Below are 18,311 nucleotides of genomic sequence, written 5' to 3' on the forward strand. Positions count from 1 at the left end.
AAAAAATAATTACAGTGTTTTATTGTATTAATTCTGTAGAACTATGTAATTTGATCATAGAGTAACATGTTTTACAGTGATTTATTGTAAAAAAAGTTTTTTACTGTAATACATGCTGTAACTTCAAACTACACCAACACTACACTTAAACCAAATATTTTTATAGTAAATTCAGACACTAAATAACACTACAGATGTTCTGTTGTAAAACTGTAGAATGTAATACATCTTGTGATGCTTTATGAAAACACCTGCCACCTGTATATATAAAACAATAACATTTGAGGGCAAAATGGGTGGTTAGGTTTAAAACGTTTCCCAGAAATTTTACTGCTTTGTTTTGAGACTAAACATCAGCAAAACACATATCACATTCCCCGTCACATTCAACCTCATAACACTTTCAACCCTATCACATTCAATCCCATCACATTCAATCCCATCACATTCAATTCCATCACATTCAATCACATCACATTCAACCCCGTCACAATCAATTCCATCATATTCAACCCATTCACATTCAACCTCATCACTTTTAACCCCGTTACATTCAACCCCATCACATTCAAGCCCATTACAATCACATTCAGCTTCGTCACATACAATTCTGACACATTTAACCGCATTACATTCAACCCCATCACATTCAAGCCCATTACAATCACATTCAGCTTCGTCACATACAATTCTGACACATTTAACCGCATTACATTCAACCCCATCACATTCAACCCTGTCCAATTCAGTCCCATCACATTCAACCTCATCACATTCAACCCCATCACTTTCAACCCTGTCCAATTCAACCTCATCACATTCAACCCCATCACATTCAACCTCATCACATTCAACCTCATCACATTCAACCCCATCACATTCAACCCTGTCCAATTCAGTCCCATCACATTCAACCTCATCACATTCAACCCCATCACTTTCAACCCCATTACATTTGCCCCATCCCATTTAATCCAGTCACATTCAATTCCATCACATTCAACCCCATCCCTCTTAACCCCCTCACATTCAACCTCATCACATTCAATCCCATCACAGATACAACAGTATAGTACTTAAGAAGAGTGGTGATATTGTTCTACTTCTTTATTATACATTTCTATACAACCCAGTATCAGTTTAATGACAGTAATATTAGTAGTAATAATATAGTGTTGTAGAAAAGAAAATGAAAGATGGGTCCACACCCACTCCTCATCCGGGGTACAACTCCCCTACGTGTTCGCTTGATAGAGAGTCGCAGACAGGTGGAGTGAAGTTGAAAGCAAACCAAGTATTTATTACAAAGCACTGAATATTCAGGAGAACCCACACATGAAAGACCGTCTAACAGCCGTCCCAGCATAAGTTCTGACCCCCCTCTGATCTGACTCCATGTTTATACCCCAAATGACGTGAAACCTGCTGATGAGGCGTTGCTAAAATCATCTCATGTTAGCATGCATAATCTCACGTGTTAGTACTCAAGTTTCGCAGGTCTGACCGGACCACTAGTGTTTGGCCTTGACTGTGTCCAGCCGGACAGTGTGGTATTGTTTCAAGAATTGACTGGGTCCAGTCAGACAGTGTGGTATTGTTTCAGTAATTAGACAGTGCCGCCCTCCCTATGTGCGCGCGTCCTCCTCCCGCTTTGGTAGGTGAAGGACTTTGCACGCACAGAGAGAAAGGCCGCACTGTTCGTCCCGAAGTCTCCTTTGTATCAATTCAGTTCATACAGAGTGCACTAGCCGATGATTGATGGCCGTTAGTCAGAGACATGCAGTGAACGAAATGTTTCAAGCATGAGCTACGCAAGTCACACAATAGATTTCATATGTTATATGTTAATGTGTTGGTAGCGCGTGGTTAGTCCGCCATATAATAGATCCTATGTGTTAGTAAATGCCTTATGTATCATGTGGGTTAATTTGTCATAATAAAGTCTGTGTTAGTCACATGCCCACATGCCTGATCAAACAATGTTTTACTATATGTGTAAAGAATATATATTGTGGTTATTGGTTAATCTTCTATATAAATGCGTGTAAAATACACTGTGAGTAATAAAAATGATCAGATACAATGTGAGTATTGGTTAATGCATATAAAATACAAGGTTTCACACAATGATTATGTAATTATAGATACTAAGATAAGTAATCATAATTGAAAGATATTTGTCGATACACCCAAGGTAAAATAAACAGTTACTCTTCAATTCCCCCTTTTGACATATCAACAAGATACGTCAACACATAGTAATTCCTCCAAATATGTATTTACATATGTTCAACACTTGATAAACATGTGAGTGAACATTTTACTAACAAGTGAGAGCGAAAACCTGTCCGGCAGCCTACCAACCAATTTTTGACAGGAAAAATTCTCCCACAGCCCCTTCTGCCCCAGGCGGCCAAGTTTAACCCTATCAATGGAGGAAGTGACATCATTGCCCTAAAGTCATCCCCAAGACTGGTTGGTTTACAGCAGTTACTCTTGCTCTTCCTCACACTCCAGTATAGGTAAAATACATGGTGGTGTACAGTCTTTATTATCATTATACCCATTAGAGTAATGGTTATTATTACCTGTAGCCATATTGGAATAACTGGAGGGAGTGCTGGTTCGTTATGGTGTCCGTACTTTGCCCTGTTCCACCCCCTTTTGACGTATCAAACCATTATTACACAATAAATGTGTTGTCCCTCTAAGTTTCCCACTATTTAGTAAACTGTTATCTATAGCCCTATATGTGTAAGTGTTAAGGTTACAGAGTGTTTTTTTTTTTTTTTACAATTCCGTTTTCTGAAGAGTCCAAGGCAACCTGTAAAGGAAAGCAATGTCCAGGACAACCTGTAAAGGAAAAAATAATGTGTTCCCCCCTAATTTAGCAAATCACAGTTTATAACCTTATATGTGTAAATGTTAAAGTTACAATGTGTGTTTTTCTTTTCTTCTTTCTTCTTGCTTCAGGGTTCTGAAGGTAGACTACCTCAGCCCCACGTACAAAGAGCTTTATTCTGGCTCTTGATGTCTGCAATATCAGTGAATGAAAAGTATGAGTTGGTGTGTGATAAGACTATGTGTGTTCTTTAATGAGATGTGTTTAAGAGTCTCTGTATGTAGTGTACTTTGACGCAATCGAAACATTGCTGAATGAGTCACTCCCTCACTTCCTTTCCTCGGTCACAGCCAGGCTGTGTGCTGCTGCTGCTGCGCTCTGAGAAACTCTTTTCTCTGCTGTGGCCAGGCCAGGCCCGTGCTGCGGGGGTTCTGCTGCCCCTCCTTCCTGCTGCGGGCCTGCTGCTGCGGCAGGGTCAGACTTTTCAGCTGCTGCTGTCTCGTCTCCTCCTGCTTTCAGTTAGCGATCTCTGGGCTGTGTGGCTGCACACTGGCTCCAGTTGCACCATGTCGAACCCTCGCCTTTCAGTTGATCTGCGTACATTGTTCTCTCAGTAACCTGGAAAGGCTTAATCCAGCCATGCTCGTTCCTCTTTCGTGCGCAATGGCGGAGGAGCCCTCACTCTGTGTCCGGACTGGTCCACCTTTGCACCACGTTCTCCTTCTCCCCCCTGTGTAAACAGATCTGAAACGAGACTTTTGTATTCGTTATAATCATGTTTAAGGTTCTCTATTCATTTTGGAAGTCTTTTAGGGGTCCTCCGTGTCTCCTTCCTGAAAGTTAAAATACATGGTTAAAATACATTTATCACACTTAACTTGAGCTCTAATTTCCCCTTGGAAGTTAATTATTTAATATTTAAATTTTGTCTGTGCACAGATTTCAGCCCAATTTTTGTTTTCTTACCTTCTTCAGTTGTCCTGATTTTCAGTTATGATCAATCATGATCTTTACTGTCAAATGTGCGTTCAATCCGTAACATTTAGTAATTTTCCATTTTAAATTGCAACATTTAATTATCATCACCATTAATTACTGGCTTTTACCTTACTTTTGTTCACATCCCTTTCCCTTTTAGTGTAACTGCTTCCCTGTTGCTCTAACTAATCTCTTATATCCAAATTAGATCTTACAAACACTTCCAATTTGCACGACCAAGTTTACCACCAGACACACACTATCTCTCATGCATGCACACACGCTCATGCGCACACACACAAACTCAAACACTTCTACTTCCACTCTCAAAGACCCTACCAAAGTTAAAGATCAGCACTAGACACTAAAACAACCCAGCTCTGGAGTTCCATCATTGTACAGACCATATTTTACTGCTTCATAGCACAAAACTGCTGCTTTAAACGCACCTGCTGTTAAACCTCCCACTGAATGCTTCCTGCATATCCTCTTATATTGTATTGATAATACTACATAGATAATAAATAAGGAACAAACATTTGGAAATATATCTGAATCATGTTTATTATTATTGCTCCATGCAAAGTTTTAATGATCAGCTGCTCTATTCTCCCCTTCATCTCCACGCTGATTTATACAATATCAGGGCCCAAAGTTTTAAACTCAGCACAAACTACACATAATGTGGCTTCTGTGTGGCTTCTGTGTCAGGAATGGTTCCATATTGATGTATTGGGCTTTCTTGGGTTACTTTTGCTTGGACTTTAGAATCACTGCTTGTGGCTATATTATTTTACCTGCCACTTTGTTTTCTGCGGTGTGCTATTTTACTAAGAAATTATGTTTCTGACTTTATTCAGTTCCCAAGATTTTATAAAGACTTGATTTCTAGATTTAGTTGATTTTATTAAGTGCTTTAAGAATTGGGATAGTGGAAAGTGATTATTTTTCTCTGTATCAATCGTTCCATTACAGACAATAATATTAGCAATATCAATAAACAATTTTATGCTTTGCTTTGTTCTTGTTATTATAGCAAATAAAATCCGAACAATGCTTTTCATTTACTGATCAATATGTTCAATATGTATGTATGCATATGCAATGCACAGCAGACTGCTTTTCACAATTATCAACTATACATCTATTTCCTTAAACATTTTATCAAGCCTCACACATTGTTCCTCTTGTTAAAAAAAAATGGCTTACATGTTGAATAGTGAAAGTTTAATTTTGTGAATTCTAAAGTGTCTACATTTCATATTTTAAAATTAGGATTGAGTGTGTCTTGAAAGCTAAGACTTTTCCTTTTTTTGCTGCAAGTAATTGCTCATCTGCATAGTGGTTGTTTTAAAACCAAAAGTTAAAAATAAATAGATACATAAATAAACTAAAAGTTGAACAATGCTCTATATCACATGTGTCAAACACAAGGCCCGCGGGCCAAATGTGGCCCGCCACGTCTTTTTATGTGGCCCGCGAGAGCTTGTAAGATCTTAGTGTCTATAATAAATAAGTCAGAAGCGTTCTTTGACCAAAAAATACATTTCCCACAATGCTTGTCGATTGTATTACCCGCAAAGTTACGGCTTACTGCCACTACACGGCAGTGTAGTCATTGATGTGGAAACCCTGCCGGAGGGAAGGTGTAACTTCGCGGGTGGAATTGAGACATATAAATGTTTATCCCATAATGTCCAGAAAAAGAGAAGTTGATGCAGACGGACGGCTGTGCTTCAAGGCGAAAGACCGGTATGCCTTTTGTGTTACGAAGAGTGTTACTGACCAAAATAAACGCTTTTTAGGAGAGATATAAGTTCTGTGTAAATATTTATAAGACAATAGCTGACAAAATCTGTTTTAATGACGTTAATAAACATCACTGGGACAGCGCTAGTCGCAGTTTCACCGCAGCAAAGTACGAGGACGTGAATCACTTATCTAACCAGCCTTTACTGATTTCTGCCCTCAATAACCCTTTCAATAACCTCCAATAGCCTTTAATAGTCTTCAGTAGCCTTCAACAGTCTAACCTTGCTGCCGTGGTGTGTCCACTAAACTCCGTAGTTATAAACATCCTGAGGTTAGCAGCGCGATAACTGACCTGTTTATAATGTAATCCCAGCAGTGACTCATGCTCTAAACGGCTGCTGTTAGCTGATTGGGCTGAAAGATGAACTGTAGAGAGCTGTATTATTCGGTTACAAAAATCTTTATTTCATACACAGAAGAACTTAAAAATTTTAAAAACGCTCCAGACTGGCTGAGCTGAGCCCTGTAGCCCGTGGCTGGGCTGTAGCTCTGACTCAGTAAAGACTGCGGACTTGTGGTGCTGCTGCTGCAGCTCCCACTAGTGGTTGGATGAGGAACTGCTAAATCTGAGGAAATGCTATGTTCTTAACAGCTCACAATTTGATTTTATATTTATTAAGCCTTATTTCAGTTAATGATTTCAAAGTTAATATAACTTGATGTCATGTCATTTCTATTCACTTGAATAGTTTGGTTCTTGATTGATGGAGTTTTTGGATTTCATGACATGACAAATTAAAAGGATTTATGTTAATAGAGCAACAAACAAACATTTTTTCCATGCAACTGTAATATTTGATTGAATAAATAATATATTGAGAGTTATTTAACATTAAGGAGTAATTACATTCATTTACATATATTACATTTGGTTACATTTTATTACATTTATAAGTTACATCTGGCCCTCGGAGGACAGCCAATATGCCAATGTGGCCCTCGGCCAAAATGAGTTTGACACCCCTGCTCTATATGTATAAAATAATGATTGGTCAAAATTTTTTAGTAATAGTGGTGAGAGATAAAAAAAGTAATAGGTTTTAAAAAAGATAAAAAAGTATAAAATAATTATTGGGCAAATAATGGTGGTAATAATGATTATCTATTTACATCTCCCCCTTTTTCCGAAACAGAATTTCTGTTTCAAAAAACTTAACACAAAATTGCTTCACCCTCTGTCCATTGGGCTGGTCTACCCTGCACAGGCCTCCACCGAGACACACCCCATCACACCATTCATCCACTCACTCTCGCCTGGGCTGCGCTTCCCCTCCTCTAACTCTTCAGAGATATTTCTCCGTGGTCTGTTGAGTTGCATGTGGTGGTCAGATCGAGACTGTGCCTGCCTTAGGTTGTCCCTGTGTAATACGTTGGGATCTTACCCGTCTTTGGCCAACCAGCCTAGCCCACTGAACCACACACAGCGTAGCAGCACCGTTTTATCAACATTTAGTGCCGTAGTGTTCCTGCAGGGTACAGTTAGGGAGCGCAACCCCAGGTATGTCGTACTGTCATAAACTCACACTCTGGTGTTGACCGTGAAAGCCCGTGCAAGGCATCAAGTACCCATGGTGTATCATTTGTTATTATTGTATATATATTTTATTTATTACCATCAGTATCACCTTTTCTCTTCCACTTAATTTAGCTTAAATTATTTGCTTTGATGACACTGCTCTGGAATAGACCCAAAACTCCCTCACTGATAGAAAACAGTGCATGTCAATGAATAATTATTCAGATTTTGCATCTGTACCTTAAAGGTGTACCACAAGGTTAAGTTTTGGTCCAGTTTTATTTAATATATACATAAATTATATTGCTGGCTCTGCTTCTCAGACTGCAAACTTTACCACTATGCAGATGAAACAATTTTATATTGCTTAGCTGATTTTGTTCATGCTACAGTCAGAAAATTATGCATTTGTTTTATAGGTGGCATTGTATAAGCATGACAACTAAATTTATGCTGTTTTCCAGATCTCTTTCTAGTCTAATTTAATACTATAAAGAAAGAAAGTAAAGCAAGTTCTTCATTGCAGAAAGTAAGCATATTGAAAGCAAAATAGAAAGCTCAATTTTTTTTAATACATTTGATCATGTCCCCTTTCAGAAAGAGACCCAATTCCCTGTAGTTTGAAATAGATGCAACACTGAGTTTCCTTAAAAAATAAATAAATAAATAAATAAAAAGTAAAAAATAAGGTCTTTCCTCACTGGTTTCTGAAATCTACTATCGCTTTTAAGATAATCAAAATATCAGCATAGACTGAGATACATGAGAACATAGAGAAATGAGATATTACATGTATCTTATATAGATCTCATTCAGCTGAGACTGAACTCAGGTCAGTCTAAATAAGACATAAATAGAAAGAGAGAAGGAAGATAAACAAAAGCTGTGTTTGGAATGGCTCACTCATTAACTCATTCACTATTCACTATGTAGCATTTTCTATTTATTGAACTGATTATTTAAAAATCAAATAATAAACCATGTTTATTTGTCCTGCTCTGAGGACATCTTATACAGCAGTACTGCATGGCATAGTATATTTTGGAATTTCTAGCATACATCTTCTGTATAATATTTTTAAAATATAATGTAATTAATAGTGAACTATATGGGGGAAAAAATGTACTGCTCAGTTTTTACAAAGCACTGCAAAAATGGCCAATCCAAATTGCTTAGTATTTCTGCAATAGGAAACGATTCTGACACAGCCACACACATTCATTATTTCCATTATTAGATTTGCTTATAGAATATAGAGTTAGACATATGTCCCTGTTGGGTTAGGGCCCCCAAGATATAGTCCAATACCCAAAATTAAGCTAATTATTTTCCTCAATTCTGTCTCCATAATCCCTTTATTAGATTCTCTAAATTCTCTAATTATCTATCCAGTCACACACCACTCGGACATTATTCAACAACATAATTATTTATATTAACACTTCCCCAACCTCGCTTACATTAAAGTACACTTTACTCATGATTGGGTATTCACATTTTCACATTTATTTTTAGAACTGTCTTATAACGTATGCATATTTATATTATATTATATTTCTATGTCACATCAGTCACTTTCGTAATCGATGTCATTGCACTTTACTCTGTTAATTATTTAATTATTTATGACCATTAGTAACAGCTACTGCACCGCTCCGTTTACAGATAGATCCTTACCTTGTATAGTTAGGTTTTTTATATCCTTATATTTTCTTATATATATATATATATATATATATATATATATATATATATATATATATATATATATATCTACCCATACAAAAACCTTTTCCCCCTGTTCACCTCTGTCCCCCATTTTCACTGTGTATTACTCTATTTCCCTACTGAACTTATGTTCTATTTTCTATGATGTCCCACAAGCGTTAATTCACAAATAAAACCAACCTCTCAGTCTAAAACCAATAGGCTGGACCAACTCCACCTACTTCACCTTGGACTCCTCCCCTGCAGTGGGACTCATCCATTCCTATTTTGTTGTCACTCACGACTTCGTACACTCAACCAATCACACCGCTCACAGGAGCCCCGCTCACACACAGTTTCACACACACTCCAACACATACGCACACACTTCTGTTTCACGCACTCTGTCTTAGTACTGCATAGTAGGTACAGCGCCTACTAATTTTACCAAATGTCTAGAGCAGGAACAGCGTCTGCTTCTATTCTTTTTATGTTTATTATTATTTTTATTTTTATTTTTTTATTTTATTAGTTTTTTATTTATTTTTGTTATTTTCTGAACCTGTTCACGAGCGGATCAATCTTGAGGTGAGGCTTACACCTAGCCTTTATCCGAACTTCTCGTCAAAAGCCGGGGGGACACGCCAGCTTCCAATCCTTAAAAACGAAACCCTGTAATAGGGTCAGGAGACCCCCACGCCTCAACTGTATTAAATAAAAACGAAACCCTGTAATAGGGCCAGGAGACCCCCACGCCTCAACTGTATTAAATAAATACTCTGGCACGCTTCTTGCCCCACTCCGGACAGCAGCCAGACCGCTGCTCCACTCAAATTTGAAATAGCCAATATGCAGAATTTGATTAAACCGCCTCTGCTTACCTGTTTTTTTAAGTTCGGCCGTGAGTGGATCAGTGCCGGATGCTGTCCTCCGTCAGGACCTCCGAGGTCGGGGTCACCAAATTGTTGTAGAAAAGAAAATGAAAGGTGGGTGTAACTGTCAGAATGCCATGTTAATACGGATATTTTTGTTTATTTATCATTATACATTCATTGTTGTTTTATTTCATATGGTTGTTAAAAAGGGCTAAAAATCTATACGAAAAGGTGTAAGAATGAGGGTAAAATGTGTTAATAAATATACGCCTCTAAAATAATATTTGGTTAAAAAGAGGACTTTTAGTTTAGTGTTGCTTTACTGTGGAGCGTAATGAGTCACGTGACGCGAGTTAGTTAGGCGGGTAACTGGAGAATTATGGGTCAGAACTAACTTGGAGGCAGAGAGAGAAGACTAACTTAGCAGCAGAGGGAGAACAACAATTAAAGCTAACACGAGGTCTAAAGGCGCACACGGTAAATGTTTGTCTGTTAAATACTGTTTAGTAATGTGTAATATGCCTTTTTTCAATGAATCTTGTGTTTCGAGTTGTACACAGAATTGTTGTGCTAGCTAGCATATACTGAACGGTTGCTTTGTTTTGTGTAGTTTTCACGGTGTCCGATGAAGGACCAGAGAGAGGGAGAGAGAAAAGGAGAAATAAACCTTCAAAAGACATCAGTATGACTCGTGGCCATTATTCCATTAGACCGGTGTAGCTACAGTGAAAACGTACCGCCATCGCGGCCCAGAGTCCAGCGCGTGTGCCCGCGGAGGAGCGAGCAACGCGGCGGAGAGTTCAGCGCGTGTGCCCGCGGAGGAGCGAGCATCGCGGCGGAGAGACCAGCGCGCGTGCCCGCGGAGGAGCGAGCAACGCGGCGGAGAGACCAGCGCGCGTGCCCGCGGAGGAGCGAGCAACGCGGCGGAGAGTTCAGCGCGTGTGCCCGCGGAGGAGCGAGCATCGCGGCGGAGAGACCAGCGCGCGTGCCCGCGGAGGAGCGAGCAACGCGGCGGAGAGATCAGCGCGTGTGCCCGCGGAGGAGCGAGCAGCGCGGCGGAGAGTTCAGCGTGCGTTCCCGCGAAAACGGCGCGGAGCACGCCAATTCAAGAAAAAGACAGTTTCAACAACGAAGGCTAAAGCTAAGCAAAGTTTCAGCGCAGCGCCAGTTTCAGCTAAGTGAAGTGTTCAGGCAGGACATTGCAGCTCTGCACTCGGCGTCAGGTTTGACTGTGCTCCTTTCACAAGACACAAAAAAAAAAAAAAAACACTTCTTATGAGAAAAGTAATTCATTCATCAGTAGAGTCTAATTGTCATTCCTGTTTTATGAATGTGTGATTATTGTGCATAATGGTACTTTAAAGTAAGATTTCACAAGCATGTTAAAAGAAGTGCAATAAGGGTTATATTTAAACAAATATTTGACGTCATTTACTGAACAGACAACTATATAACTGTTAAGGTCGTATGGTTATATGTTTACACAAAGCTGTCATTTCTAAAAAATTGTACAATGTCAATTCAGGAAGAAACTTTAAAAAAGGGTGAAGTTAGTGAACAGTTAAAATCACAATGTGATGATGTTGAACAGGAAAGATTAGAGTCACTTACAGGTGACAGTCAAGCTAACCTAGAAGTAGAAAAGATAGCAGTGGTAGAGCCTGCCCACACCACCTCAGAGACTGTTGAACCCAGAAAATCTTCACGTGAGAGAAAGTACACCACCAAAATGCTAGAATTGAAAGAACAAGAGGCCTTTCATAGAGAGAGCAAATTCATCAAGCTGTATGAACGCTGGAAAGATCAAGTTAGAGCTTCAAGAAACAAACTTAAGGATGAGTGCTCTGACAGTGATTTGGCTAACATGATGGATGATATTGAAGGGCTAGAGACAAAATTGAAAGAGTTGTATGAAAACATACGAACTCAACTAGCACCTTCACCTGAGATTAGAAGAAGGATGGATTCCTGCATAGCAGTGACAGCAGATCTGATGAGTCTCATGAAAATACGGATGAGTGAAATGGGGCTAGAGGAGTTTGATGCTAAAGCAGAAAACACAAGACTTCATAATGTGCTCGGTAGAGAGTATGCCCAATCAATATTTGGGACTACAATCTCCAGGTCTACTGATGGTAGTAGCCACTCTCAGTCATCAGAACAGCAAAGCATTGCAGCGAAACGAGCAGAGTGTGCCGCACAGTTTGCTGCAAAAAGGGCTGAAATAAAAATGGAGGAGGCCATAGCTTCACAAAGGCAAGAACTAAAGAGATTAGAAAATCAGAGAGATCTTCAAGTTCTAGCTGCCAAGCTCCAAGCATACAGTGAAGATGACTCAGATCAGGACTGTGAAGAAAACAGAACAGTGCAAAACAAGGTGGCTAATTGTCCTCAAGTACCTTTGTCCTCAAAAGAAATTAAAAAGGAGCAAACATGGCAGGATGATAGCACTGAACAAATAGCTCATCTCAACAATGAAGCGTCATTAGCACAAGTCCTACATGACACACTAGTCCTTACCAGACTTCCTGCACCTGAGCCTGCTGTCTTCTATGGAGACCCACTCAAGTTCTTAGAGTGGAGCACAAGTTTCAAGACATTGATAGAACGGAGATGCACAAGTCCAGCTGACAGGTTGTTCTACCTACAGAAGTACATTGGTGGTGAGGCAAGGTCCGTGTTAGAAGGCAGCTTCTACAGAAAGGATGATGAAGCCTACAACCAAGCATGGGAGGCTCTGAATACTCGCTATGGCCACTCATTTGTAATTCAACGTGCATTTAGAGAAAAATTAAACAACTGGCCAAAGATCGGTCCTAGAGAGTCAGTTAAACTGAGACAGTTTAGCGATTTCCTAACTGCCTGTAGCAATGCAATGCCTCATATCAAAGGGCTTCAGGTCTTAAATGACTGCGAAGAAAATCAAAGGATGCTTCACAAAATCCCTGACTGGGTGACCTCTCGCTGGAATCGTCACGTCACAAAGTGCTTGCGTCAAACAGAGGAATACCCCAGTTTCAAAGAGTTTGCTGAATTTATGGCACAAGAAGCTGAGATTGCATGCAATCCTGTGACATCCTTTCATGCATTGAAGCATATTGACGAAAGGCCTGGTAGAGACACAAGGCGCCCAAAGGCTAATGCATTTATGACAAATGTGAAGGCACCTGAAAATGCAAATACAGCTATGAAAGCATGTGTATGCTGTGGAGAAAGCCATTCTATCCACAAATGCCAGATGTTTGCTAACAAGTCCATGAAAGACAAGAGAAGCTTTATCTTTGACAATAGCCTGTGCTTTGGCTGTCTTAGGAAGGGACACAATTCAAAGGAATGCAAGAATAAAGCTACTTGTGGCATATGCAAGAAACATCATCCAACTCCACTTCACGAAGACCGCTCCTTTGTCTCTGCGAACACATCTTCTGTTAGACAAGTACCAGAGAATACATCTTCACTTTCTTGTTGTCTTGACAGATGTAATGGTGGGAGCACCTCCATGATAGTTCCTGTGTGGATTTCCACAACCACCTCTCCTGAATCAGAGACCTTAGCTTACGCTTTACTAGATACCCAGAGTAGCAACACCTTTGTAGACAAGGAGGTATGTGAGAAGATGGGGGCAGATTTAGAGCCAGTTAAATTAAAGCTTACCACTATGATGGGAAGGGACTCCATCATTCAGAGTGAAAGAGTAAGTGGGCTTAGAGTCAGAGGGTTTTCCTCACCATGCTTTATTAACTTGCCACCTGCCTACACCAGAGACTTCATTCCACTTGAACGTTCTCACATTCCTACTCCTAAAACTGCCAAGGGATGGAGACATTTAAAGGGAGTAGCCCAAGAAATGCCAGAACTGATGAATTGTGAGGTCGGACTCCTCATTGGCTATGACTGTTCCAGAGCATTGGCTCCACGTCAAGTTATCACTGGAGGTGATGATGAGCCATACGCCATCAAGACTGACCTGGGTTGGAGCATTGTCGGTAGTTCACCACAGGCTGCTAAGTCGACAGAAGTGACAGGTTTATGCCATCGTGTAACAGTTAAAGAGATTCCCCCATTGACACCAGCCACTGTTATCAGAGCACTCGAATCAGACTTCAAAGACACCAGCCCTGGTGAAAAGAGTGTATCACAAGATGATATACAGTTCATGCAATTACTGAATAAGACAGTACATCAGAATGCAGACGGTCACCTGGAAATGCCCCTTCCCTTTAAGACACATCCACAACTGCCAGACAACAAGCATTTGGCCCTGGTTCGACTGAAGCGCCTGAAAGGGAAATTTGAGAAAAATTCCAAATTCAGAGATGACTACCTCAAGTTTATGGAAGGTGTCTTCAAGGAGGGTGAAGCAGAGAGAGCTGTATGCCAACCCAAAGCTGGAAATGTGTGGTATATTCCACACCAGGGGGTCTATCACCCTAGAAAGCCAGATAAAATTAGGGTAGTGTTCGACTGCTCTGCCAAGTATGGTGGCACCGCTTTGAATGATCACTTGCTGGCTGGACCTGATCTTACAAATGGGCTCACAGGAGTGCTCTGCAGATTCCGAAAACATCCAATAGCAGTCATTTGTGATGTGGAAAAGATGTTTCACAGGTTTCACGTAAACCCTGAAGACAGAGATTACTTACGGTTTCTGTGGTGGGAGAAAGGTGACACAGAATCAGTGCCAAAAGAATACCGCATGAATGTCCATCTCTTTGGAGCAGCATCCTCACCTGGCTGCGCAAATTATGGATTGAAGTATCTTGCAAGCCAAAATGAAAAAGAGTATCCTGATGCCGCCAACTTTATCAAAAAGAATTTCTATGTTGATGACGGGCTTTTTAGCGTAAAATCTGTTGACACAGCCATCAAACTAGTGAGAGATGCACAAAATGTCTGTGCAAGAGGAAAATTACACCTCCACAAATTCATCTCCAACAACAGAGAAGTTTTGGAGTCAATTCCTGAGAGCGAACGAGCTAGCGGAATCCAAGATGTAGACTTGACTTATGAAGAACTCCCAGTTCAAAGTGTGTTGGGAATAAAGTGGAGCGCTAACAGTGATACCTTTTTCTTTAAGGTCACTCTGGATGAAAAACCAGCAACACGGCGTGCAGTCCTCTCAACTGTAGCTTCTGTGTTCGACCCGCTGGGCTTCCTTGCTCCCTTCCTCCTGCTGGGAAAGAAAGTTCTACAGGAAATGTGTCAAAGAGGCATTGGGTGGGACGAACCTCTGCCCACAGAGTTAAAGCCACGATGGGAGAGCTGGCTTAGTGACCTAGAGAATCTCCAGAAGCTCCATATACCAAGGTGCTTCATCCCAGAAGAAATGGGAAAAGTCCAAAGAACAGAACTACATCACTTTTCGGATGCTAGCACCCATGGGTATGGACAGTGTTCATACATTCGTGTGGTGGGCGAAGACAAAGTACACTGCTCACTAGTGATGGGTAAAGCTAGAGTTGCTCCCACAAAAGTGGTAACCATACCAAGGCTAGAGTTAACTGCTGCCGTGGTCTCCGCAGCAGTAAGCAGCATGTTAAAAGAGGAGCTAGAGCTTAAAATTGATCAGGAGTATTTTTGGACTGACTCACAGGTAGTGTTGGGCTACATTAACAATGAAGCTCGAAGATTTCACATTTTCATAGCCAATCGAGTTCAAAGAATCAGAGAAATGACTGACCCAGCTCAGTGGCACTATATCAACACTGATCAAAATCCAGCAGATCACTCTAGCAGAGGCCTCAAGGTGGCAGAATTGATAAGTTCAGACTGGCTGACTGGACCCAAGTTCTTGTGGGAAAGAGAGATTGTCGCACCAAAGTTAGTTCCACAGCTTCTGTTGGGGGATCCTGAAGTCAAAGTGACACAAGCGCTACAAACAAATGTAACAGAAGAGAAAAACTTCACAAACAGACTCAAACAATTCTCAAAATGGCATACAGCACTGAATGTCATTGCACGTATCCAACATCTAGCAAAGGGAGCTAAGGCAGCAGAGCCTCTTAATGTTGAAGATCGAAGAAAGGCTAGTCTTGCACTTGTAAAATTGGCACAAAACGATGCCTTTGAAGATGAAATGCAAATACTCAGTCATGACAAACTGCCCAAAAGTCATCAGTTGTATCAGCTTAACCCAATAATTCTAGATGGTGTTCTCAGGGTGGGAGGGCGCTTAAAGAATGCTTCTTTACCTCTTGACCTAAAGCATCCAGTAATCCTACCCAAAGATGGTGAGGTCACACGCCTGATTGTAGATTACTGCCATGAAAAAACTCAGCACCAAGGCAGAGGACAAACTCTTAATGAACTGAGAGCAAATGGCTACTGGGTCTTAAGTGGCAGCAAGGTTGTGGCAAATCACATTAAGCAATGTGTGACATGCAGGAGAGCTCGTAGGCCAACAGAAACACAAAAGATGGCAGATCTACCTGCAGATCGCGTCAATCCTTCGCCACCATTCTCCTTCTGTGGGATGGATTGTTTCGGACCCTTTTATTCTAAACAGGGTCGTAAAGAGAGTAAGAGATATGGCCTTGTATTCACCTGTCTATCCTCAAGGGCAGTGCACATTGAAATGTTAGAAGATCTAACAACTGATGCCTTCATAAATGCACTGCGCTGTTTTATAGCTATCCGTGGAGCTGTGAGACAAATCAGATCGGATCAAGGGACCAATTTTGTTGGGGCAAAAAATGAGTTGGCAAAGGCTTTGAAGGAACTGGACCAAGACAGACTGACTGGCTTTCTTGCTGAAAAGCAATGTGACTTCATTATGAACGTACCTGATGCTAGTCACATGGGAGGTGTTTGGGAGAGGCAGATCAGAACTATTAGGAGCGTCCTAAATTGTGTCCTCTCACAGAGCACTGGAAGAATAGATGATGCTTCTTTAAGGACATTCTTCTACGAAGCCATGTCAATTATAAACAGCCGTCCACTTGCTACCAACAACATCAATGATCCCAAAAGCCTGGAACCACTCACACCTAATCATTTACTCACCATGAAAAGCTCTGTTCCCCTGCCTCCACCAGGAAAATTTGTAGCAGAGGATCTGTATGCCAGAAAGAGATGGCGTAGAGTGCAGTATCTGACTGAGCAATTTTGGAGTAGATGGAGGAAGGAATATTTGGGAAACATCACCCTCAGACAACGCTGGCATTCTCCAAGACGAAACGTAAAGATTGGGGATATTGTCATTGTCAAAGAAGAAGAGGTTCCCCGCAATGAGTGGAGACTTGGAAGAGTACTTGATGTTTGTAAAGACCAAGATGAACTGGTGCGAAAGGCCACAATACAACTAGGCTCTAGAAAGCTAGGAAAAGCAGGCCAGAATGTAATGAATACATCTATTCTTGAAAGGCCAATTCATAAGTTAGTTGTACTTGTAGAGAACAACTAAAGTTGTTCCTAAACTTTAAAAACACTTTTGTACAGAGTTTACAGTGTAAGGTTTTATATACTCAGTTCTGGAAATTACTAGATTTATTCATTTTGGAATGGATATCATAAATCGTAGTAATTTGGTGGGAGTGTAACTGTCAGAATGCCATGTTAATACGGATATTTTTGTTTATTTATCATTATACATTCATTGTTGTTTTATTTCATATGGTTGTTAAAAAGGGCTAAAAATCTATACGAAAAGGTGTAAGAATGAGGGTAAAATGTGTTAATAAATATACGCCTCTAAAATAATATTTGGTTAAAAAGAGGACTTTTAGTTTAGTGTTGCTTTACTGTGGAGCGTAATGAGTCACGTGACGCGAGTTAGTTAGGCGGGTAACTGGAGAATTATGGGTCAGAACTAACTTGGAGGCAGAGAGAGAAGACTAACTTAGCAGCAGAGGGAGAACAACAATTAAAGCTAACACGAGGTCTAAAGGCGCACACGGTAAATGTTTGTCTGTTAAATACTGTTTAGTAATGTGTAATATGCCTTTTTTCAATGAATCTTGTGTTTCGAGTTGTACACAGAATTGTTGTGCTAGCTAGCATATACTGAACGGTTGCTTTGTTTTGTGTAGTTTTCACGGTGTCCGATGAAGGACCAGAGAGAGGGAGAGAGAAAAGGAGAAATAAACCTTCAAAAGACATCAGTATGACTCGTGGCCATTATTCCATTAGACCGGTGTAGCTACAGTGGGTCAACACCCACCTCTCGTCCGGGGTACAACTCCCCTACGTGTTCGTTTGATAGAGAGTCGCAGACAGGTGGAGTGAAGTTGAAAGCAAACCAAGTATTTATTACAAAGTACTGAATATTCAGGAGAACCCACACATGAAAGACCGTCTAACAGCCGTCCCAGCATAAGTTCTGACCCCCCTCTAATCTGACTCCATGTTTTATACCCCAAATGACGTGAAACCTGCTGATGAGGCGTTGCTAAAATCATCTCATGTTAGCATGCATAATCTCACGTGTTAGTACTCAAGTTTCACAAGTCTGACCGGACCACTAATGTTTGGCCTTGACTGTGTCCAGCCGGACAGTGTGGTATTGTTTCAAGAATTGACTGGGTCCAGTCAGACAGTGTGGTATTGTTTCAGTAATTAGACAGTGCCGCCCTCCCTATGTGCG

At 40.6% G+C, this 18,311-nt stretch overlaps 1 protein-coding gene and 1 long non-coding RNA gene across 2 annotated transcripts; both read left to right on the plus strand.

Moving 5' to 3' along the window:
* Positions 1 to 9,853: 9,853 nt before the first annotated feature.
* Positions 9,854 to 10,412, plus strand: LOC125780542 (uncharacterized). The gene is made up of 2 exons (XR_007423771.1): positions 9,854 to 10,207; positions 10,341 to 10,412. It is a non-coding gene; the product is annotated as an uncharacterized LOC125780542 (long non-coding RNA).
* A 649-nt stretch (positions 10,413 to 11,061) lies between these two features.
* LOC125780534 (uncharacterized) lies at positions 11,062 to 17,829 on the plus strand. Its single transcript, XM_049462745.1, has 2 exons — positions 11,062 to 17,624; positions 17,758 to 17,829. The coding sequence occupies exon 1, from the start codon at positions 11,244 to 11,246 to the stop codon at positions 17,130 to 17,132; it is 5,889 nt and encodes a 1,962-aa protein (XP_049318702.1). The 5' UTR covers positions 11,062 to 11,243; the 3' UTR covers positions 17,133 to 17,624; positions 17,758 to 17,829.
* The last annotated feature ends 482 nt before the right edge of the window (positions 17,830 to 18,311 follow it).

Source organism: Astyanax mexicanus, chromosome 13 (assembly GCF_023375975.1).
Source record: "Astyanax mexicanus isolate ESR-SI-001 chromosome 13, AstMex3_surface, whole genome shotgun sequence".
Lineage (NCBI taxonomy): Eukaryota > Metazoa > Chordata > Actinopteri > Characiformes > Acestrorhamphidae > Astyanax > Astyanax mexicanus.

Bases quoted from the DNA above. Each gene is read 5' to 3' on its own strand.
- LOC125780534 (XM_049462745.1), top strand. From the start codon at position 11,244: ATGTCAATTCAGGAAGAAACTTTAAAAAAGGGTGAAGTTAGTGAACAG.